The 25,486-nt window shown below is 42.5% G+C and overlaps 1 protein-coding gene across 1 annotated transcript; it reads left to right on the plus strand.

Annotated features, from left to right (window-relative positions):
* Positions 1 to 630: 630 nt before the first annotated feature.
* On the plus strand, positions 631 to 24,651 carry LOC112553786 (dual oxidase 1-like). The gene is made up of 33 exons (XM_025221232.1): positions 631 to 1,135; positions 6,158 to 6,250; positions 6,434 to 6,595; positions 6,865 to 7,049; positions 7,417 to 7,636; positions 7,858 to 8,024; positions 10,070 to 10,181; positions 10,451 to 10,547; positions 10,847 to 10,949; positions 11,105 to 11,207; positions 11,443 to 11,639; positions 12,084 to 12,265; positions 12,938 to 13,050; positions 13,443 to 13,598; positions 13,919 to 14,029; positions 14,167 to 14,375; positions 14,593 to 14,778; positions 14,906 to 15,131; positions 15,484 to 15,577; positions 15,857 to 16,041; positions 16,198 to 16,282; positions 16,816 to 16,839; positions 18,125 to 18,315; positions 18,517 to 18,747; positions 18,957 to 19,050; positions 19,418 to 19,467; positions 19,700 to 19,846; positions 20,144 to 20,278; positions 20,641 to 20,864; positions 21,236 to 21,394; positions 21,700 to 21,855; positions 22,305 to 22,430; positions 22,724 to 24,651. Exons 1-31 carry the CDS (start codon positions 1,084 to 1,086, stop codon positions 21,835 to 21,837), a joined length of 4,431 nt encoding a protein of 1,476 aa, XP_025077017.1. The 5' UTR covers positions 631 to 1,083; the 3' UTR covers positions 21,838 to 21,855; positions 22,305 to 22,430; positions 22,724 to 24,651.
* The last annotated feature ends 835 nt before the right edge of the window (positions 24,652 to 25,486 follow it).

The following is a 25,486-nucleotide window of genomic DNA, read 5'->3' on the forward strand; positions in this document are numbered from 1 at the left end:
CAAACAGTTTAGTATAATCAACAAAGTTGTCTCTATGAGTGTGCACTTGGTATGTGGTGTGCAGAGACACGAGTCTGAGTTAGCACTTAGCTACAAATAGTTCTGATATCCCATCAGACCTTAGTTTAGTTCACAAACTCACACAAGACGGAAGCAAAAGAACGTCCATTTCTTAAACTCGTTATCCAGAGTTACATATCCTACCTTGATTGTTGGGAAAGAAAAACAACTGCAAGAAAAAAACTTTTTTATCAATTAAAATTAAAATTTTAAACAATTGAAACCAAGACTATTATTTGTAACATCCTGATAACCGAACTGACAAATAAAAAAATAAAACACGACAAGGACTTCTAGACTGCACGATCTTATCCACCCAACAATATTTTTTTCAGTTGGCGTAAGTCCCTGGAATTCCCACGAGCGACTGTCTTCGTCACATTTTCTTACCTCCAACCCACACTGAGGGGAACACCCTCAGCCCCCACCACATCCCAGTCCAACCCCACAACCGCTGGTCGACTGGCGCACGATTTTTACTGTCGAAATATGTAACCACGTGGGTAGGCCTTCCCTGGGAACACTCAGCCCCAAACTAATTTTCTTCCTGGTTTGAGAGTTCTGGCTGAATGCGAACACAACTCCAGACACACTTCACGTCCCGCCGCGGGACAATACCGCACGAGTTCAAATCCATGGTCTCTGGCTTTTGTTTTTTTTTTAGAGACTAAGATCGAATATCGTATTTACTTTCTTTAAGGAGGAAGGAAATCGCCAAATATTGTGAGAGGTGTTTATTAAGGTCTGGAGGAAGAAAGACGATCGGTTGTGTTGTTCATCTTGTCTGCAGGACAGACAGCAGCAGACAAACAATGAGGAAAAACATGGAAGTGTAGTCGTGCCCTGCAAATTGTTGTTGTAGTTGTTTGTAGTATTCTTCAGGTGATTGTGTTACAGCAGGAAAATCTGTTCACTTGTACTTGGTGAGAGGACGCATCGGCGATCAAAAGTGTGAAAACTTTGCGGTCACACGGACATCAGTTGCACTTCTGTGAAAATTTCTTAGACACACTAAAAAAAAAAATGGATGCACGGGTCTGGGTGTGCATGATGGTGCTGCTGGCTGGACTTGCAGGTAAGTGTGATGATCAGATAATGTTGTAAGCTTCCTTTTAAACTCACAGACTATACTTTCTGTTTACATTACCAAGCAGATTTTATAGTCTTTTTATTCATGTTCAAGTCTTTTATACAAGTGTCTGTCTGGGTTCGTTTTTGGCCTGTGATGTTGAGATTTTTACTATTTCAAGCCAATATCTTTCTGCTTGGAAAATTTATTTCCTTCCAGTTTTAACCGCTTTTTAAATTTATTTTTTATAGCATTCAGTATTTCAGCCATGCACTAAATAACTAAGTCTGAAAACCCGTTTTCCCGTTTTGAAGCGATTCATCGAGATAAAGCTTTGGGATTCGGTCTCTAAATCCTATTTAAACATTGAGAAGGAAATCATTCAGCGTGGCTTGGTATGTGATGTTAGCAGTGAAAGCAAATTCTTGGACACCAACCTACATAATAAAACATTCTTCCGTGTTTAGCTTGCCATTGCAGTCAGGAATCGTTTCTTATCTTATATATTTTTTAAATGTTCAGTCACATGAGGACTATGTGATTATATGGTGGCTTGTTATTACCAGTCTACTAGAGTCAAAGAGGAAGTTCTTGAGCCAGTCACCTGGCGGTTTTCTTAGTAAAGGTGGAGAGGGTAAGACCTTACCCCCATAAACAGGTGTGGCAAAGAAGTGTTTTGCCAACTCATTCTTCAAACAGGAAGTAGAGAACAGTAGCAACACTGGAAAGCAATATCGTCCAACAGCCCCCAGGACCGAACGTGTTGATACAAAAGAAGGTTCGGTTCTCACTGTTGGTCGCGCAAACTTTGTCCTAAAATAAACTTAGAGCACCAGGAGCTAGTGTCAACATTCAAAGCTATTCTCCTGAGTATGGTTCATTAGTTTATATAGTTTTTATATATCTCATTTCTTTCTTTTCTTCCGTCTTATTGTCTTTTTTTTGTGTTCTTTGATTCACAGGAACGCCTCACTCGCGCACTAATGCTTAGTGACCTCTTTGTCCTTCCCCTCCCCCACCCAACTGACAGTAAAAAAATAACAGAAACGACATCTTTGGGATGTCCGGGAAGATAAACAAATCAACGTCTTTGTCAAGTGTTTAATCGGTGATGATAAAGACCTTTAGATATTTAACAATTGTGTGCACGAACATCCAAAATGGCGGCATCATGGTGCAAGTGCTGAGCTCTTGCTTACGTTAATACTTTCCACACGCATGCGCATTGTACAGCGAGATAAACCAGGATGTAAGTTCATGGCACGCCTGCCTTGTGTTGAAAGAGCTCCAAGCCGCTGACCTTTATGACCGAACCAAGCAACCCTCGCGCCCCTTTGTTATTGCACAATATGGCGACTGTACCTCCGTCGACTGACACGTCCTACTTCTTCACGACAGACGCCACAGCTCGTCGATCATTCAAGATGTCGTGTCGATCAAAATCACTTCAAGGCCTCGGCAAGGTTCTGGTGTAAAATAACCCGTGAAGTCGTATGTGTCGATTTGTTCGTGGCGGGGCGAATTGTCTGCCATAGGCTTGCATGGCAAGGTTTAACTTAATGTCAACAGCGGACGGTGGGGGAGGGAAGATCTGGGACAGGGGAGAGATAAAGCCCGAGAGAGGAGTGGTACAAGAGATAAAATGAGTAGAAAAAAAAATTGGACAAGAAAGCGATCAGAAAGAGAATGAAAAAGAGGTGAGGAGACCAGGCGTTTTTTTTTCTACTCAAAAATTGTACACCAGCGTGAGATAGTTATTCCTGCTCGTTTTTGCTGAGTGTTTTAGGCATCTTTATTCATTTTTGTTGCTTAACATACAAAACTTTAAAAAGAAAAACTCGTTTGACGCTCGTGAAAATACACAAAGTTCGGTGGGCTGTTCGGGGTGAGAGAGTGCACACACACACACAGCCTTGGCTGTACAGGGTCTTTTGTGTCAGTGAAAAAACACCGTTCATGAAAGGGGCTGGGAGAGCACAGACTTACCTTTTGAAGTCCCCCCGCCCCTTTTCCCCCCTGCTGTTTACCTCTGGCATAGGGTATCCCATGACATCTAGCGGCAGGCCTGTAGTTCAGACAAGTTGGTGTGACTAGCGAAATATACTCAGTTTGGGAATAGTTGAGCCTTTCCACATCCTTGCTTGCCATTTTGAAATATGTGGCTGCATACTTTCTTCTCGGACTAGTTTTGTTGGCTGAACTACTCTCACTCCATCAGGCTCTCCGTTTATCATTTGTACAAGGATGACGCGCGCGCCTTTTCTCGTTTATCTGCTTCGTCCCAGTCTCAAGTGCCCGAACTTTAGGTAAACAGAACACAATGTCCTTTGTCGTGTCGCAAACATTTACACACTCAGAGCAAGTTTAATATTTCCAGGTAAATATCCTGAAAGTTATGAACATAAAAGATTTATTTCACCTCCGATGTACCGCAAATTTCGGCCTATTGAGATCACCTGTATATAAGCCTCACCCACCAAATTAAAAAAAAAACTCTATTCACAAATAAGCCGCACTGGTTTATAAGTCGCAAATATTTACAAATTTACAAAGGGTGTGTGTTTGAGTAAATGATCTGAATGTTTCTGATGTATGCAGCTTTGATTTAAAAATGTGAACAGTTAGTATTGTAACAGCGTGAACATTAGCACTGTAATATGGAGTTCATGGAAAAATTAATACGAATCTGAAAAATAAGCTAAGAAGCCTCATCGGTGTTTAAGCAGGGTTTAAAACTGTGGCTTATAATCCGAAATTTACAGTAAATAATTTTACCAACCCTGCAAACTAGTGTCTAATAAAGAGAATGTCCCGAGAAGAGATCTGAACCCCGGGCCTCGGACTGCAGTGGTGACAAGCGAGTGTTTTTAAACCACTACACTACAAGGTGTGCACCCTCATATTTTATATGAATGGAACGAATTATGTTAACTTATGTTAAGTTTATGATACCTGTAAAGATTACGGATCCTATGAAACAGTTCAAGTTGACGGGAGAGTTTGAAAGATATTTTAAAGATGAGTTTGAAATAATCGCTTGAGAAGGCGGAGAAGCAAAGGTGATTCAAGCAGAGGGACTAGCGTATGCAAAAGCTCTCTGGACAGCAAATGTGTAGTCAGAGTATATCAATGAAGACTCAATAATGGCAGCATCCAGATAACACACACATACACATACACCCACACCCTAACACACACCCACACATGCGCACTCACACACACAAATAATCTTTCTAAAGTCAGAAGATACACAAAGCTAGTCGACAAAAATTGAGGGCGACAACAAGATGAAGTAGAAAGGGTCATCCTGTGTGACAGGCTGATCAATGGAGTGGTTGTTATCAGCAGTCCCGAGCCAACAGATCCTGTTTCGGGAAACAGCCCTCCGCAGTGTCGAGCTCGCTAGCCGGAAGGTCAAGACAGGTCACGCACGCTGCTCCAATCAGAAGAGGATTTTTACCACTTAAACCGACAGTAAATCGTCTTTAAGCGACAAAATCAGTAAATCTTAAAAGAGATAAATATGTTTTTGTACAAGGCCATATATTTTCACACATTCACCCTCAGTTTACAAACTCCAGGCAAAATAACTCCTTCTTGTGAGGTCGTGACCTGGGAGGGATTTGACAGTTGATGCGCAATGCTGTACACATGCACTTGCTGTGTTACAAATAATCTGAGGTTGAGGTCGTAGTTTGCGCAGATAACTCTTGTCGCACACAGAAAGAACTTGTTGGTGCGACAACGAGATTCTATAGAGAACCTGACATACTTGGCTGAGGGTGAAGAAAGACTTCCCTCGCGTGATTGGATGATTATTTTTTTTATCATTGACAAAAATAGCAGTGAGAAACAAGTCATGCATGGCAGCTTCCTGTTGGTCCCGGTACAAAAGATTTAATTGTAGGTGTTTTGGAGTCTCCCCAATCTCCAATTTCTTCTAGCTGAGTTGTTTTGATTCTTTGTCCCATGTTTTTCCAGCGATGTCCTATCCACATGCCTTCCATACTGTCATGTCCTTCTTGCTGCGGCTAAAAAAATATTCAGACTAAAGTTTGACACCAAAAATATTTATTCAGCTCATAATTTCCTTTTTTATTTGATCGTGCACAATCGTGAAAAATCAAACACATTTTATTTCATGTCCTATTTACATTAAACAAAATAATAATTTTATAACCGGAGCAAAGAAAACTTGAGGATTGAGACATGCCGAGGACACATTTTAGAAAAAACTTTTTTCTTCTTAAGCCTCTAGTTGAAACAGAGGGCTAACACTGAAAACAATGACATTCATGACATTTTTTTTTCTGTCTGTAACATCCCACAGCCCCTGGCTGGTGACTAGCGAGTATTTTGTGGTTTACAGATAAAGTACTTCTGTCACGTGTGCCCTATCAAAGTTTTCTTTGAGAACATCACTGCTTTTATTAATTTGGTGTGTTTTATCGCAGTCTTTGAACTCTGTGTGGTAAGACTAGGAACAAAAATTATTTTGGCGTTTACACAAGATTAGCACGCGCCGTCGCGCCCGCATGCGTGATAAACACTCGTTTTATTGTCTTCAAGTAGCTATTGGTGGCGAGGTCGAGCGAGGGGTAAATACTCGTACCCGACACTTGACACTGGTTTGTCTGCCCTCAGCGATCAGGTAGCGCTCTTGGCAGGGTTTCAAAGAAAACGAATGTAATACTGAACGTGAGCAGTTATTTGTATTATCCATTACTACTTTAGACATGGACACGCCTTTGTGCATTGTGTGTGTGCACGCGCGTGCGAGCTTTTGCTTTATTGTTTGCATACGCCCATGCGTGTTTGTGAGTTAATGTATTTTTTCGTACGTGTGTTCATTCTATTTTGTGGATGTGTGAATATGTTAATGTATACATGTGTGCGTACGCCTGTTCGTGTACAACTTGCGTGTTTTCATGTGCTCGTGTATCGCTGAGTGAATGTGAGTAAGTGTGTGTGTCTCCTGTTCAACTTTAAATGTCAAATCGAAGTATTTTTTGCTTTTTTGGTACACAGAGCTCACAGTACAGCAGTCCGAGAAACCCTTTGAACGGCACCCGGAAGACGGGTGGTTCAACAACCTTCTGCACCCGGATTGGGGAGCTATAGGTGAGCGATCACGTTTCTGCCATGAAATGCTTTAAATAGATATTCTCGCCTCAGTGAAAATTAATTTATCCACAAAGAGCTAAAAAGTGTTTAGGGATAAGAAGTGTAAATGAGATAAAAGTTTTCTTTTTGTATTTGTTGTTAACGAATGCCCCGAAATAAGATTTGAACCATGGCTTGCAGACGGAGAGCTGCTGCGCCGGACCCCAGCAGCCTACAGCGATGGTGTGTACGAACCTTCCGGGGTCAACCGTCCGAACCCATTCGACATCAGTGACCGAGCGCACAAAGGCGATTCTGGTCAAGGGTCTGAGAAGAACCGCACCACCCTCATGGTCTTCTTCGGTCAGTGACATGATGCTCAGTTGTCACTTGTACAAATGTCTATAGTTCTTCATGGCTTTTTCTAACAGGAGTACGACAGTATGAAATCATTTTACAAAATTAATGAGATTACGAAAAATGAGACAGGACAACATTTAAGTGATGTACATGTAAGGTCAGAACACTGCAATGATCAGTAATGGAGTCATTGATGACAACCTCTTGGAGAAGCAATAAACACATCTGTATTTAAGTAAACATCTCCGAAATATAACTTTTTGTCTCGACAGGTCAACAGCTGGTGGAGGAGATCATGGACTCTCAAGGTGCTAGTTGTCCCCGAGAGTTTCTGAACATCAAAGTTCCTCTGGGCCACCCGTACAACCCTAACAACCTGACAGACCTGTCCATGCCCTTCTTGAGGACGCGTTACAATGGCCGCACGGGCTACTCGCCAAACAACCCTCGTCAGCAGGTATCACTCAGTTTGCTCTATTTTAGCGGTCTTTACTGCTGGGATTCATAAATTTAAATTTATTCAGTAAAACTTAAAAAAATTATAACCTTTCCTAATAGATTTGTTATAGACATAGTTGTCCATGTTTGGTGCACACGTGACTGTCATGGAGGTGGCATTAACACAATGGCAGTGAAGAGGCAGGATGCTAGACAAGAGGTCAGAGGGTCAAGATCTCCCTTGTCTCGCGTAAATACACAACCTAAAGCAGCGGGAAATGAGTCACATGTCATCGTGCCAGCCCCAAAGTTTTAAAAGTATCAGTATTCATAAGACAGAAGTATTGAAAGATCACCTGTCAGTGTCATGTGTCCTCATGTCACAGCTGAATGAGATCACGCCTTACCTGGACGGAAACCTGGTGTACGGGGCTGGCAAAGCCGTTGGAGACGCCGTCAGAGCCTTCAAGGACGGGATGCTGGCCGCCCAGGGCGACCCCGCGGACATCAAGAACAGCCTCCCCATCCGCAACAACATCCGCCTGCCCATGGCCAACCCGCCCTCGCCCCGTGATCACGAGATGAGACCCGTCAGTCGCTTTTACAGTGAGTGGGCGAGCTGGTAACAGAACCCTGGCAATAGAATTAAACCATATGTACCATAACCTATATTTAAACATCCTCATCTAATCCTATAAAAGTATAAATGATATCCGAGAAGTGAACAATTTAACTGAGGTCTTAATGATCAGCTTAATTATTATCAAAAATGTGACATAGAAGTGAACATGGGTGAAAATTTGTATCTAGTGAAATCTTTGTTTCAGGGCTTGGCAACCCGAGAGGTAATGAAAACCCTTTCCTGCTGACCTTTGGGGTCCTGTGGTTTCGCTATCACAACTACTTGGCCAAAGAGATCAAACGAAATCATAGTGAGTGGGACGACGAGCACGTGTTCAATGCAGCACGAAAGCGCCTGATAGGACAATACCAGGTAATGAACAGTACAGTAGCTTTTGTGGCAAATTACACAGTAATTATACAGTTAAAAATACAGTAGGGTAACTACAAAAATAGAAATTCCATATCGTCTGTTACTATTGTGTTATAATTATAGGTAACATCAAGTGATAACGGAAGACATTGTAGCTCAGACCTGGGCAAAGCCCGGCCCGTGGGCCGGATCCGGCCCGCTTCCTGTCTCTGACCGGCCCGCTCGCCAGTATATATACTATATATACAGTATTGGGTAAAACTGAGTTAACTAGATTAGTCCGGCCCTCTGAAACAATCCCAATTTCTCATGCGGCCCCTTGGGAAAATTAATTGCCCACCCCTGTTGTAGCTCTATGACTGAATATATTCTAAGATAATAACTGAGGGTAGTATTAATGCTGCTATAACTCTGTTATACTGGGTGGCGTCGGTGTAGACTGGCCTCAACATTGCAACCATCATACACCATGCTTGATTCTCTACTCCAGGGGTGTCAAACTCAATTACCCAGCGGGCCAAATCTCACATCGCACACAAGGTGGCGGGCCGAAGGTTATTATTTAAGTCCGATAACTTTTTATTGAACACTAAAAAGATGCACTTTTTGTTATTAATTTTGTGTAAACAAACTCATACAAACCAAAGCTTAGCAGTTTTTCTTTTTTAATTTATTTTGTCAGAAGTGGCGTTTGACATTTTTTCTTGGCAACAAGTGCGTTTATGTTTAGAGTAAGTTTCTGTGTTGTTGAGATTCTCAGGATGGACTGCAAGTGTACATCAGTAAGACGACTCCTGTGTGATGTTTGTTGATCTTCATCACAGAGAAAAGTTGCTCACACAAATATGTGCTGCCAAACATGCTCAAGATTCGTTATTTACTCTTGACGACTCAGGACTGGACAGTTAGTATTCCACAGTTGGCACTTGTCATCCACAGTCCACGTTTATAATTCACAGTTCACAGTTATCATGCACAGTTTGCACATATAATTCTAGTTGGTAGGTATATATATATAATCCCCTGTCCTTGGAGAAGCTATACTCCCACCAACTTGATCTCCACAAGTTTGCTTCTCACAACGTCTCATCGAGACGACTTCCGCTCGCCAGCCCGCAGTCAGAAATGATGAGTTTCTACTAGTCTGAGGATGAGCTGCCTTATCTTACACGTGGGTTTGCCCTAGTCACCCTTTGATCTCGGACCGATTCAGGGAAGTTAACAGGTACTAAAAAAATCTTCGACCCGCGGCCCGTGTTCAGGACAGGGTGTCTCGTGTCAAAGATCAGATTTATGGGCCCCGCCTTGACCATCCCTTCAGGTCATTAACAGGAGCGGTGGTAACTTGACCAGTACACTGTTGGTGGTCTGTACAAACTTCACTAAACTCACCCCATCTCTTGCTGTCCTCGACGGGAACTTTTCTGTTGTTTGCCTTCTACTTGTCGCCGGGCCATTAACAATGATTTAATTAAACTTCTTTCGCGGGCCAGGTAAAATTTCATGGCGGGCCGGATGTGGCCCGCGGGCCGGGTGTTTGACACCCCTGCTCTACTCCATTATGAGGGGGAGGGGAAGACAAGGGGGAGTGGGAAGAGGGTTTGAGGGAGTAAGGTAAATGTCAATAAAGGTCTCACTTAAAGTTTGTTAGGCCGTTGAGGGTGTTATAGCTCACACTTTTTCTCGCGGTTAGCTCTACCCGAGGGTGGTGTCCATCCACGCTCCCCCTGTGGAGTCAGGTTGTCATTACCAACAGATGGGTCGACTAGGGCAACAGATGGGTCGACTCGGGAAGTCTGTTGACCCTACTCGGCTAATCTCTTTCCCATAAAAGGGAGAGAAGTGGAGAGAGAAAGAGAGAAAAGAGCAGGAAGATGTTATGGCAATTAAAGCTCCAAGAAAGGATGATGACTGGAACTAGAGTCCTAACTAAGTGTTGAGATAGCACTAACACTATACTATGGCGGATAAATTAACTTTATCAGGCGTGATGAGATGAAGATTTTATAATTACCTTCGACTGCTCATTGACATGATGTTTGCAGAAAATCGTTTTCAAGGACTGGCTCCCTGTCTGGCTGGGAAACTTCACGCAAGAAGACTACCCGTACACCTACAACGAATCCACCAGAAGCGCTTCCAAGAATCCTTACAATGGTGTGTCCTGCTCCACATGTAGCTACTAATAGCAACCAGTCAGATTGTTCTTGAATAAAATTCTCGTGATGCTCACTTCACGCCCTATCAGTGTCACTAATCAACAATCTTACTTAAGTATTAATTTTGTTTAAACCTTGTACATCGTGTCTTAAGCAATAGATACATAATCCTCACAAAATGTAAACCAAAGAAATGGCAATTATGTCTTTGGGAGAAAGGAAGATTGTGTAGAATTATGTGTAACATGAGGATTTCCATCTGTCCAGGTTATCAGCCGAATGTGCACCCAGGCATCAGCCAGGAGTTCCAGACCGCTGCACTTCGGTTTGGTCACACACTAGTTCCATCCGGGGTCTTTATACGGTAGGTGAAGATTGTGACTTCATTTCACATCGAGTTAAAATACCTGTAAAATGAGCCTTGAGTGATCTTTATTTCTGAAGTAATTTTATAAAACGACGACTATCAGGATTTATAAAAAATTATATGAGTGAATTAAACAAATAATTAAAATAAACGAGGCTTAAATTGAGACATATGACAGGACAAGCAAGACATATAAAATATTTTTGTATGATGTACTAATTTTGTACATATGTAACATGCAACCATAGGCTATGAGCTGAGGTGAGTGTTTCTCCTCTTTTTCTCCGTCTAAAAAGGAATAACGATTCAGCCTGCGGAATGACTCAGATGGAATTGAAAAGGGCAGGCAACCACAAAGTTACTGGGGTTAGACTGTGTAACGCTTTCTGGGTTTCACAGGTAAGTCACACAACGGTCGTATCTGAAGTTGTTAGTATTTTACAGTATTATAGTTTGTATTATCGCATGCCTCAGAATATTGTAAGATTTTGGTATATTTTAAGTTGTAATCATCCATAGTGTGATCTCAAAGACTGCGATGTGAATGTTAACAGGAGACAGTGGAGAGCGCCCAAATAGGAGTGGATCGCATCCTGCTTGGACTGGCTTTCACTAAGGCAGAGAAAGAGGACCGCATCATTGTCAGCGATCTCAGACGTGAGTGAGAGATAAAAACAATCATTTTCTTCGAGGACTGTGGTGACAGATGGATGAATTGTATGAATATAGTGTTACCTGTACATAACGCACATGAACGAAATAAGGAGTAACATGTTCGTGCATGTATATTTATTTATTATTTTACTAAACATTGAGCTTGTTTTAAAGTTTTGAACTTTCCCCCTCAATCATTCGCCTTCTAAAGAGGAACAATGCTGGTTGTTGTTATCAGAGGAAGTGTTTGGCTCCCTGGACTGGTCACGCCGTGACCTTGCAGCCCTGAATATTCAGCGAGCACGTGACCACGGGATACCCGGCTACAATGAGGTCAGGCGCGCCTACGGGTTGCCTCCCCTAAACTCATGGGAAGATATCATCAAGGAGCTGCATGAAGAACCAGATAAGGATTTCAAAGATGACCTGAACAACGTAGGTCACCACATTCTTGGGTTTCGTAGCAGGATTTTCAAAATTGTTTCTTGTAACACGAGATAGTAAATGGTTACTTCGGTGGGATAAGGTTGGCAGTAGTTTATATTGTAGTATATATAGTATATACTGGCTAGGTGCAAGCATAACAACACTGTTCAGTGAAAATAGACATAGTTTTATACAACCTTCATGCTGAATCAGTAAATAAAATTATTAATTGCTTCGGAAAAAAGTTATTAGTAAAAGATTGGTTTTCGAATAGAAAGCTAATATACCAGTGTACGACCTTGCACTGATCCTTTAACAGGTGATGCTTTGAACATGAAGTGTAGAGTACATAACATTTAGTACATGCTTGACACTATCATAGACGGTTAAAGGGGGTTGAAAATGAAAGAAGACCTTCTATTCGTTTCTATTGTCCTTTACGTTGGTCTCCAGAGCATCCAGAGCCTGAAGCAGTTGTACGGCTCAGACAAGCCCGACGAGTTGGACATCTTCGTGGGCGGCCTGCTGGAGACCAGCCCCCAAGGGCCCGGGCCCCTCTTCCGGGCCATCACCCTGGACCAGTTCTTGAGGATCAGACACGGCGACCGCTTCTGGTACGAGAACAGGGACAACGGGTAAGACCTCAACTACAGTCCAGCCACCTTCTAACCATGAATTTCGATTTCATTCGTGTTCTGTCACATCTGTCTATCTAATCTGTCTATCTAATCACATAACATACATAATACCTAAGGTTAGAGAATGAAGAATCCTTGCTATAGTAAGTAAGGGAATATATCAGGACGTAGGAACGATTAAAGCAAATAAGTATGACACACATATGAGCATGTATATACTTCACAATTTAACTGAATTGTTGATTGTGTAAGCGACTGTAAGGAATTATCTTTCTTGAATGCTCTTAATCTAGTGAGTTCAAAATATTATCAGCGCTTTGCATTTCAAAGAAATGCTTACACTATGAGACAAGAAAACGATTATGGAGTTAATATGTTGCATAAAGTATATTTATAGTTTTTGGGAAACAGTTTTATAAAAATAAATAGCTTATAATTACTTAATGAGACTTTACTATTGAAAATTTGACTGACCTCTTGGCTAGTCTTGTAAGGTTAATAATTTAAAGAGAGAAGAGTAGATTTCACTAGACTATCTCACATTATATTGCAAGATAAGAATGTTCGTGTACACAAACTTTACTCAGACATTTTTTTGATGCAGACGTGTCAGTCCCGTAGATACTTGCTAGGTCAGTGTGTTTCAACTTATTTTTCATTTCCTCACAGACTTTTCAGTGAGGAAGAAATACAGGAGATTGAGAACACTACACTTGCTGACATTATAACACAAGTGACTTACATCCGAAAGGAACAACTTCCTGACAACGTCTTCACATGCAGTACGTGGATGACCATCTTGATTCCACCACCTTAGACACTAGTCCACCACAGCTACTTCCCACCTTCTTCAGCATCTACTTGCTTGTCTTCTACTATCTTACATGTCTATTTAAATTCCGACCTTCTACCTGCAAATTATCTGATTGTTGATAGACTTACCGCAGTACCTAGACACAAACATACACATTTGCCTTAATAAAAAAAAAAAGAAATAAAATTCAGAGCGACAGAGAGGAATCGACAGGAAGACAGACAAATACAAAAATATTTTTTAAAAATCCACACACACACATCGACATTTCGATGATAAAGCTTAGTGTGCTGTGAAATGTTCCTCCAAGACTAAAAAATTCAAGGTTATATTCATTTATTTGGAGTTTTTCTTATGCAGGCAATACATTGAATTGCGACTGTGTGGACCCCTTCAAACTGTCTGACGCACCAGACCAGACTGAGAACTGCACGACCCTGCAGCACTACGATTATTTCTCCGGCAGCGAGGTCTCCTTCGCTCTGTCCTTCCTCGTCCTCTTCCTCTGCATTCCAGGTGAGTCTTGGTAAGGGTTGACTGGCTGATAAACTGTCTTGACTGATGGGCAGACTGTTCATCTGTCTTGTTCAGCCTACTGTAAACATCTTCTATGAGCTACACCATTGCAGCTTCATTGAAACAGATAAAGAGAGATTTGATTCAAAGAGAAGCTGGTGCTCACCGCTGCTGTCCTTTTGCATAGAAGCCATACACCACGCACCCCGATCCACCCAATCATCCCTCCCACACACAGCACAGCATACACTATACGTGTATACACATCTCCACAATCTTATTTATTTAGAAAAATCATTTTATCCTCTACCTATGTGCAGTGACGTTCGGAATCATGCTTTTGATGGCAAAACAACGAGAGAACCATCTTCGCAACGCAGCCAGGATGGCGGCACCCCGGGTAGCAGTAGATGCGCAAACGTCATTCCCAGGTGAGGTGACATGTGAAGCCTAGAAGAACAAACTCTCGCACACCCGAGTTAAAAAATATGCCCACACGTAGGCGCGCATGCGCAGACACGCTAACTTAATTCCACTCCAAGAGTTTCTTTTGTCTTTTGTGCCTCAGTCGTGGAGTGGATGGGCAATGAGTCAGGTGAGCGCCATGTCATCGTGGAGCTGATGGCCAGTCGCAAGAAGATCGTGGTGCACAACGCCTCCCACACCAAGACACTGCGCCTCATTGACCTCCGGAACCAGAAAGATATAACCTTTTACCTCGGGCAGGACCGCAACATGAGCGTCATGGCCATCAGGGTGCCGGGCGAGACTGACCTGGTAGGTAGCTGTACAGAGAAATGAGCTTGCCAATGTTTGTTTGCTTTAGATGATAGACGACTGGTCCATCAGTTCCATTCCATCAGAATCCGCCATTCAATGCTCAGATAATGATGTTGATTGTGTAACCTAGAGAGTAAATGATTTCAAATTTCAAAGTACAAAAGAGAGGTAAGCTGGAGGATTCAGGATTGTTTACTTTTCTCTTCATACGCAGGTGCTTCGGTTCGACACAGGGGCGGAAAGAGCATCAGCCGTTCCCAAGATGGAGAACTTCCTGCGTGAGATCCGCGTGCAGCGAAACCTACAGGAAGTGCCCACTGCGCACATCTACCGCGACGCCTCCACCCACGACGACCGCAAGAAGATTCTGGAACAGTTCTTCCGCACAGTCACCATGCAGGTGAGGCAGTTCTGTGGGCTCAGTGTTTGTCCCCAGCATCTTAAAGATCGAGCTTTTTTGTTTCCTACTAATAATACTAGTGACCACCATTATAAACCTTAATCATATTAATTTCTGCCCCTGTCAGGTGTTTCAAACATCCGGCGGTCGAGATGAGGGCTTGGGCGACCTCGACCCGGAGACGATGCAAAAGATTCGCAACATCCGTTTGACGAGGTCAGAGTTCGCAGACTCCATGGGCCTCCAACCGACCTCCTTGTTCGTCCGAAACATGTTTCTGCTTGTGGACCGCTCAAGGGATGGTTTCGTCTCCTTCGACGAATTCATGAATATGTTCGTCACACTCTCTAAAGGTGAGTCGATGAAGACAAGCCCAGTCATTTGTTTTAGGGCAAAACCTTTGCGAGGTAAAGTGAAGCTTAGTATGGTCCTCAGAAATGAGTCTGCTGGTGATATGAAGCCTTCAAAGTCTAAAGGAAGGAAGGCGCCGAAGAAGGTTCTCGAAGGCATAAGTTAAAAAAAACCAAACCAAGACTGATAGTATGCACTCTTTCAAAGAGACTGAAAAGAAATGAAGCAACAGATAACTAAGAGAAACAAAGGTTTAGACATCACTTTCTAATGATGACTTGTTAATTTTTGCTTTGTTATGGGATGTAAGAGACGGTAATTCATTGACACCATGCAAATGTTTTGCTTTGTCAGGTAGCGCCCGCGATAAAGCTCAGATGCTGTTCAACATGTACGACTTGAAGAGACAAGGTAAACTGTCCAGAGCCGACTTCGCTAAGATGATCAGGTGAGGAAATGCTAACATTGTTTTGACAACTCTACAAAAGTGTGCATTTAGCGAACTAAAGTCGGAATTACCACAAACTTAGAGCTATTTCAATGACCTTTAACCTGCTGATGCGATTTATAAACAAGATAATTAATTGGTGGACTGTTATGTCTAATATTTAGAAAATACTCAGTAAGATGAACCTCACATTATTGGTGTACTCTAACATTCAGACTTACCTTATAAGATGGACCTTGACATTTGGAGTTATTGCAATGCACTACCTTCACCTTGCAGATCCATGCTGGACCTGGCCGAGGCCACCGTTGACAACGAGGAGCGAGTGGATCAGCTGATTCAGTCCATGTTTGAGCAGGCGGGCATCAGCGACAAGTCCACCATGACATTCGACGATTTCTGCAAGATCTTCGCTTCCAACGAACATGGCGAAATCCTCAAGAACGCCACCATCGGCCTGGAAGGTCAGTCTTCGACACCATCGTCATCAGCACCTCCACCACCTCACACCTGATAAACACACTATAAATCCACCATGAACACATTTTAAATTCATTCTAGTGTGGAACATGTGAACTTGTTGTATGTACCACCTGACCTTTTGATCTCTTGTGTGTCAGTGGGCGGCAATGTCATCAGCCAACCGAAAAGCAGCGGAAAGTCACTGAGGGAACGGCGAGAGACCGTGATCCGTCGCTACAAAGCGTAAGTAAACAATAAATAGTAAACACTGGGTCAGTAGAAGTAACAGATGGAAACTGTGTCGGTAGAGATAAAAACAAGCAGTCAGAAGAATGTCAGTAGGAATGAGAACAGTTAGCATGCAGGATGTCCATAAGAACAGGAAGACTTCCACCTTTTCACCTAACGGTTTCTACATCCGACGAATACTTCCATCCACAAATGAGTTTCTAATAAATGCGACTAATAAATATGTTTATGGTCATAATAATTGTGTTTTGGGTTAATAAATGAGTTTCCGTCTTATGAACGGACATTTTTTGTTTAATCAAACCTTTTTTCACATCGTTGAGTGGTCTCGGACAGAGAAGTGGATGATCATGGAAGACCGATTACAGTTGTTTCGATGGTATTGCACAGGACATGAAGGTACTGCCGCAACCATCCGAGCTCTGGGGTGTGGTGGCTTGTGGGGTGGGCAGCAGGGTAGGTGTCGGGGTGTGACCATGCGAGCAGTGTTCCTGTGTATGACACGTGTTTTATGATTGGTCAAACAGGGCTATGGACAAAGACCAGCGCAGGTAACACTTTACACGAACGACCCTCTGATTTGTTTGCCCTGTCGCTCCAGTTTGAGAAAGTGTTCGGGTGGATGGTCCAGAGAGCTTGCGCATGCGTGGGTGCTCGTGCTTTTCGCCGTGTGAGCTGCTTGCGAACAGATGAACATAGACGAGCGATTGCTTTTTAAAGATACTCCTTACAAAAATGTTTGCCAGTTTTCAAATTAATAATAAAGCTAGAGGATGTTTAATAATGTTTAATAATAATATTAATATAATGTAATAATAATCAACAATATTTATTAGGTGATTTCGGTAGTTAACTTGTGTTTACATGTACATTTGATGGTATGAACGGAGCCTAATATGAGCGAAGGACGGTAGAAAGAGAGAATATGACAACAGCTACTGCCGAAAGTGATCAACTTTAAATGATAAAGAGACAAATTAATGAGATTCAATAATGACATTAATTATAAATATTAAAGTATTGAAAGCCATTTTAAGTTGTAACTGATTCACTGGTCTTATTAAAAGACAGAAGTAATTTTTTATATAAAAGTTAAGAAAGCAGACATTTCTGTTTCACTTAGCAGTTAATCAATTACAAAAACAAATTATTTTATCAATAGCTTAGTCTATAGCCATTATACTTTTGTTTCAGTTAACACGAGTTTCTTGTAAAAAGTCAGGCATGCATACAAGCACGCAAAGATATACACGCACAGACGCATACACAAAGTTTGAGAAAAAAGAGTAAAGAGAGATTGCTTTCCGCCTTTTGTGTTGGCTTCAACAATCCTTTAAGCTTTTTCCTTTTATTTAGAAATCATATTTATTTATTTATCTATCTAGTGCAATCCTGCCATCAGCAGTCCTTTGGACAGCATCATTCATCCTTAAACAATGTTCTTCCTCACTTTCTATTTTTGACTCCACCCTTTCATTTCTTCTGCCCCTTTCCCTGCTAACTAGAACCAGGTGCTGATTAGCCCACGTGATGTTTAAGGCCCACAACACATGTCGATCGAGTAGAAAGAGCAAGTAGTCAAGAAATTTAATGTTCATCTTTCTGTCTACCTGCAACGACCTCCCTCCTCCAAATCCTACGCCGATTCCCGCGATGTAAATCCGACTCCATCCCAAAATTAAACAAATGAATCCAGTCCGCTTCCAAATCATCTTTATAATTACATTTCTGGTCAAACAGTGTGAATTGCGCTTAAAGATTTCTACCTTCTTCGAGGCTGTTTACCTATTTACTTTTGCTGCATTCATGAAGTATTACCTGTTCTCACCTGGACAGGGCCAAGACCAGTGGCAATGTCCGTAACTCCCGGGTGTCGGTGAGGGCTGAGACCATAGAGTACCCGAAGACAGTCAATGCCCTCCGCTGGTACATGCTCCTGAGATACGTGGAAACCTACCGCCTGCAGATCTTCTGGGTGATCCTCTACACACTCGTCACCTTCGGCATCTTCATCGAGAGAGCTTACTGTGAGCTCACCCTTTAGTTGTCCCCCTTTAGCTTTCACAATCCTGGTGTGTATGCGTGTGTGAACTTATCTAGTTTGTGTCCAAGTGTGACAGATGCTATAAAAAATTATCATGTTGCATCTCTGCTGTTCAAGCAATCGTCTTCAATACCCGTTTAGACCCACCCCACAACAATTTTGTAATTTTATTTTGAAATTCTAGATTACTCGGTGGAGAGGGAGCACGCCGGCTTGAGGAGGTTGGCCGGGTATGGAGTTTCGGTTACCCGGGGTGCAGCCTCTGGCATGATGTTCACTTACGCCAGCCTCGTTATCACCATGAGCCGCAACACCTTGACCTTCTTCCGTGAAACCTTCCTGCACCGCTTCATCCCCTTCGACTCCTTCCACGCCATGCACAAGTACATCGCCTTCATCGCCCTTCTCTTCACAGGTGTGTGCACAGAGGTCCAGGAACCTCACTTAATCTCGAGTTTGACACACATGCGCGTGCAGACACACACCCTAGAGAGAGAGAGATGGGGAGGGAAGAAGGTGGACTTGCTGCTTTTTGTGCATATATATATATTCAAACAAATGTATGGCCGCCTGACAAACGGTTCCAACACTCATAGTCGCCCCTGTATGAATTCTCTGTGACAGCAATGCACTGCATCGGACACGGGATCAACCTCTACCACATCTGCACACAGGCGTCCTCCGACCTCAACTGCTACTTCACCGAGTACTTCCGGGCGTGAGTGTCACGTGACTCTTTCAAACATCAACAACGCACGACGGTTTATTTGTCAGAGCATAGCAGGCACCTCAAAACAAGAAAGGGGAGACAAATATAGCAGAAATATGGAAGAAGGGAGCGAGGGACTGATAGAGGGAAGGGTTATGCAAATCAGAAGGTCAGTAGTTCAAGACTGGCCCGTGACTGTAACTGAGCACGCTTCCTGTCTGCCCGCTCAGTAAGTAACAGATTTAGAAGGGGAGGTAACTGGGTCGGCGTCTACTTTTCTTTAGACACGATGAACCACTTACAATTTGTTGCCTTTGATATCCTTTATTTTTAGTTGAGTATAACTCCATTATATATATCTATGTGCATGTTGCAGAACCCATGTTCTGGCCAGTTTTCACTACTGGGCGTGGACAACAATCACAGGTAGACTACGACTTTGATATGTCACGCACGCACACACACCCCTAGTCACACACACACACCCATAGCTATAGGTTTGCTACACATAAAATCCCATGGTACAAATGAAACAGCTGTGACCCAACAATACATTTTACAACCATAATTGTACTAATTAGTAGATATAATGAACTATAAATATTAGGTAACTAAGATATTTAATAAATTATACTTATCCTGATGATTATCCCGACAGGCCTTACTGGCATTATCCTCACCGTCATCATCATCGTCATGTATGTCTTCGCCCTGGAGTACAGCCGCCGTCACGTGTTCAAGGCTTTCTGGTTTACACACAACCTCTACATCCCCCTCTACTTCTTCCTCTTCCTCCATGGATTTGGTAAGCGCGCGCGCGTGTGTCTGAGCCTGTGTGTGTGTGTTTGTGTGAGTGTGTGCGAGTGCTTTAATTACTTTTAAGGAGGTCATAATAACACTTGAATTTATAAAGTGCATGTCAAGGTGTGGAGGAGAGTCCATCGCACTCAATATTCTGACATTTGTTTCCAAACATTGCTAAGTCAGAGATGTAGTGCATTGTAAGGTGGTTTCTGTTCTGTTCTGTTACTAAACAGTCCTCTGTGTGCTGATGTCTTTTTACCAACGCATTATGTGTGTGTGTGTGCGCTTGTTCTCACAGGTCGCCTTGTTCAAGACCCGCTGTGGGGCTACTACTTTATCGGTCCTGTGGTCATCTTCACTCTGGACAAACTGGTATCCCTCAGTCGCCAGAAAGTAGAAATCTCAGTCATGAAGGCTCTGACCCTTCCCTCTGGTGAGTGGGACTTGACCCTTCTACTTGTTGTCTAGCTGAATCTGGCATCTTTTTGCCAAACGCAAATTAAAAATATCCACCCTTTAGTTGTCAAATTTTGATCATAATATTGTCAAACATTAAGTGTTTAACTTTATTGCCAGTCACAGAATCAAAGTACTTCCGTTTGTTTTCAAGTATAACCTGATCTTGTCAAACAAGAAAAGCTGCATCCTTGTACGATAGAAAGGTAGCAGCAGATATTTATACATTTCTGTTTGAGTTCCAGTCATTTATCATCAAACATATGAGCAACCACATATCCAGGTTTTTTTTATCAGCAACATATCAACTCAAGCTGTTTGCTTTTTTGTTAAACCCAGGCGTGACTCAGCTTATTTTTAAGAAACCAATCAACTTCGAATACAAGTCGGGGCAGTGGGTACGAGTGGCCTGTCTCAAACTGGCCAAAAACGAATACAACCCGTTTACCTTGACCTCTGCCCCGCACGAAGAGACCCTCTCCCTCCACATCCGCGCCGTGGGGCCCTGGACCAACAACATCCGCCGCATCTACGATCAGCCTTCTGGAGGCAAACTACCGAAGGTGAGATAATACATGGATTCCAAAACATTCGCAAACTTTTGTTTCTAATAGATGCACCAGCAACTTCCTCTTTCGTTTGCGCATGCGTATAGCTGATTTGTCCAACGTTAATAGAGTACTGGGTAAAGATAATGGCATTTTTACTTAGCTGAAATTTTCTGGTGGGTCTAAATTAATACTTAAAATAAACTGCATAGTTAAATATAAAATTCGATGAATGTCGGGTAGATTTACTACTGCGCATGCTCATGCCAGTCACGTGATCACGCGCCAAGCACTCATGATATTTCCAGATGTTGCATGACACTCAAGACTGTTTCATATTCAAAGTGTTGGTTGACAATCAAGACAATCTGTGGTTTGATTTCTAGCTGTACCTGGACGGCCCCTTCGGAGAGGGTCACCAGGACTGGTATCGGTTTCCTGTGTCGGTACTCGTCGGGGGAGGGATAGGTGTCACACCCTTCGCCTCCATCCTCAAGGATCTGGTGCACAAGTCTCGTCTCAAAATGCGCTTCCCGTGCCAAAAGGTGAGCTTCGCACCCGTCACAGCCTGGATACACCGGTAATAGGGCTAGAGGTTGGACAGAAAGCTCGTACAGACGCTACTGGGATAAATCATTTATAACTATGTACATAATGTAATACTATATCAATATACATTATATACCTAATGTACTTCCTGTGGATGGTAGAATGTTAATCAGTTTTAACCAAATACATTTGGGAGACTTCCGAGAGAAGTTATTACGTATTCTGTTAATTCTTACTAAATAGACAAGATCTACTTCATGTGTTCACTGTAGTGTTAATTTTCTCTACCTGCACACACCAGGTGTACTTCCTGTGGGTCACGCGGACTCAGAAGAGCTTCGAGTGGCTGACGGACATCATTCGTGAGGTGGAGGCAGGTGATGAGAAGCAGCTGGTGGAGGTGCACATCTTCATCACACAGTTTCCAGCAGAAGTTTGACCTGCGTACACTATGCTGGTAAGTATCCTACACCAAAAGTGGTAGAGGCGGCACCTACATCACACGAGAGCGCGAGACTGTGTGCTAGACGAGGTCTGAGACAAAGGGGAAATACTGAAGGTGGGGAGAGACATTACCACCAAAGGAGATTACTGCCGCAGGTTGAGACTGCACTCGGTGGGGTTGGTGGTAGGGTAGAGATGCCCTGACACTAAGAAAACGATTTCTTAAGAAATATTATAGGGGTGGAAATATTATGCACACGGCAAACACCTCACTCCAACGTATTTAAAAAAAAAAATCAAAACACGTTTGATGTTTACAAATAAAGCCAGTTTCAAAACAACCAAAGCTGGGTTTACGTGACATCTTTAGGCATATTCACTTATATGTTAGAGGTAGGAAAGAATACAGCACCCTAGGCTGGTAACATGTTGACACCTTGGGTTGTTTGTTTGTGATTCCAGTACATCTGCGAACGTCACTTCCAACGGTGGAGGGCCAGAGCTTGTTCACAGGGCTGAGGGCCCAATCACTTCGGTCGACCGAAATTCCATGACTTCCTCTTCTCCTTACAGTTCGAACATCCGGAGGTGAGTGATTTTTGTCTTACATATTTTCTGTTTAGTGTAACCATCAAAAAGAAAACAGTTAGAAATTACTAATTATAGCTTGAGGTTGATGAAGTGATCTTAACTTGCTTGAACCTCGTAATCTTAACATTACCAGCCACATGTACTTTCATCGAAGATCATCATCAATCAGATAATCAAAATAATCTTGCTTGGTTTGTCTGTTTGTGTTTCTGTACACTTATGTTTTTATGTGTACGTATTCACTATAAAAACTTCGTGAAGATCACACTATCCGCTCCATGTATACGCAGGCCAAACAAATTGGAGTCTTCAGCTGTGGACCGCCGCCCATGACCCACTCAGTGGAGTCCGCCTGCTCCAGTCTCAACCGTATAGACGGACCCACCTTCTCGCACCACTACGAGAACTTCTAGAGAAGTCGCACTCAGCATCACGACAAGCACTGCAGCCATTCTTTCAACAGATCCACAAACATGTCAAGGTTCGCGAACCCCAGGGGACCTAGCGGGGTCAGAGTCTGGGGCAAGGGTCGGACAGCTGTTTATTTACTTCACCAGCTAGTCGACGACGCCACCAGCAGACGCGTAAACCTCACTATGCTAACGATGTGCGATGGGATGGAACCACACATACAGTGCTGACAGGGACGACATTGACCTCTCAACATCGAGTACAACATGGAAATACCAGAGTCGATGAGAAGGAACAGGATGCCGTTAAGGTGTGTCCTCGACTATTAAAAAACTGTTAAAACCTTGAAGCACACCCGACGACCATGAGTCAAAAGGACTCAAGTGATGAAGGGTGGGGCTTTCTTTGGTCATTAGTTCTGAGTATCACATTAGCTTCATTTGCTTCGGATGAACTCGCTATCTCACGTCAACTCTATATAACGTACCTCAGTTTTATATATCTATATATATATGTGTGTGTACCTTAGTGTATAAGTACATGAGAGAGCGTGCGCACATCCTAACGTTCTCTCGCAACTGTTTCTCTAAAACACATCCACACTCGCTCGCTTACACACACATACACACAGGTGAACACATATGTAGAGATTGACAATCACTCTCCCTCCCTCTCTCTCTCACACACACAATCACCAATAATAAATAGAAGTAAATAATAAATAAATAATTTATTTATTATTTACACACACTCACAATCCTCATTTGCCTGATGAGTGTCTGATCATGGTACTTTGTTGTACAACGTGTAGTTTTCACATGTTCACATGTTCACCGAACCTGATTACCGCCACAGGACTTGCTCAATTTTTTGTCTAAACATAATTATTTCTTCGAAATTTGTATCTAAAAATGTGTACTCCTAAGTATATTTTATATACTACCAAAGCTTATTATGTACTGTCCTACCACTGGCAGCTTCAGTAATGTATGGATGTAAGCTGTGTCTGGGGATTAAATGATGATTTCTGAATAAGTGAGGGTCAAAGTTCGGTGAACTCTGATAGTCCAGTTATAAGTATGTAAGAATGAGACTGGGTGATCGGTCTATTGTCTTAACACATTTAATGTAACCTAGCCATGTGTAAATAACTTTAACATAACTCGTAAATAAAGTAACCTGAATACACAACAGCAGTAAAGCAGTAAAGATGAACATTCGCTGCCTGTACTCGTAGGTTTACATGAAGGAGACGCGTGGTGTGTAAACATGTAATCGCACGGCGATCGTAAACACACCCACTTCACTGACATTGCATTAAACACACACACACCGAACATCACACACACACACATAGAACATCATATACAGACACACACACAGAACTTCATACACACACGCACAAAACATCATACACATATATAAACTCGTGCATGTAAATAAAAACACGCACACACACACACACGCGGGGGTGTAAAGTAAAGTGTCGGGTGCGCATTTTGTATGTAGAGATGAAGATTCCAGTCTTTAACTCGCTGCCATCAGCGCACAACCCTCGGTTGAGGTCACCTGACCTGCCAGAGTATGAGAGATGCGCCCCGCAGAGCAACTTTAACTGCCTCCCTATCTTCTGTCATCAGAACCATTGCAGACATAATTCCTTCAGTCTTTTCAAGAACACACATGAGATAACAGGATGAAGCCGATGGTACGAGTCTGTACGACTGTGTGTACATGCAGCAGATTGTAACAAATGTATATTGTCTTTATGTACCAAGCTATAAAATAAACTGTGTGTGAGACTGCATTTATTTGCGCCTTTGTGTCTGTGAGTCTGTAATGTCTATGTGAAAGTGTGTGCGTGTGTTAATAACAATAACAACAATAATAGCAACTAAAGTATTTCATAGCGAATTTCTCAACGAGCTTGACATAAGCAATAGTCTTATATGTCCGTCAATATGTGTATACACAGTACACACCGTACACACATACACAGTGACGTACACACAGGCACACAGTTTACGTGTATACACACACAGTACACGCTTACACATAGTATACACGTACACACACAATAACACATACGCAAAAACGGACATGCATATACATATACAAGGAGTGGAAGATATGAGAAAAGAGAGAAGACAGCCACCAGCAACTTCCGCTACTATCGGGGGAAGAAGGACTTGTACAGACTTGTACACAGATTTGTACACAAACTTTATACACTCGACTAAATCGTGTGGGTGCACAGTGCCTTCCATGTCAGTAAAAGAAATTCTTTATTGAACAAATATGGATACACGCGTGACTACTTGGTTTCGGCAGTTTTTAGGTGACAGTTATATCAAAACATTGCCACACTGGGACAAGTGTCCGTTCATATTTGTCCGTTTAGAAGAGTGATCCCTCTGCAGTTTGGCATTTCATTTTGTCTTTCCTTCTCTCTCTTTGCACTTCTGTTGGTGCATACATGTACATATGTCTTGTCTGTCCGAAGGTTAGCCTCTCCTTCTCTCTGTCCTGTTTGTCTGTACGATGACCTGTCTTTCTGTCCTTTTGTCTGGCTGTGAGTTCTTCTACCATTATCTGTCTCATGTTCACCTGTGTGTTCGTAAATCTTTCTCTCTCGCTTCTTG

This window comes from Pomacea canaliculata, linkage group LG13 (genome assembly GCF_003073045.1).
Source record: "Pomacea canaliculata isolate SZHN2017 linkage group LG13, ASM307304v1, whole genome shotgun sequence".
Classification (NCBI taxonomy): domain Eukaryota; kingdom Metazoa; phylum Mollusca; class Gastropoda; order Architaenioglossa; family Ampullariidae; genus Pomacea; species Pomacea canaliculata.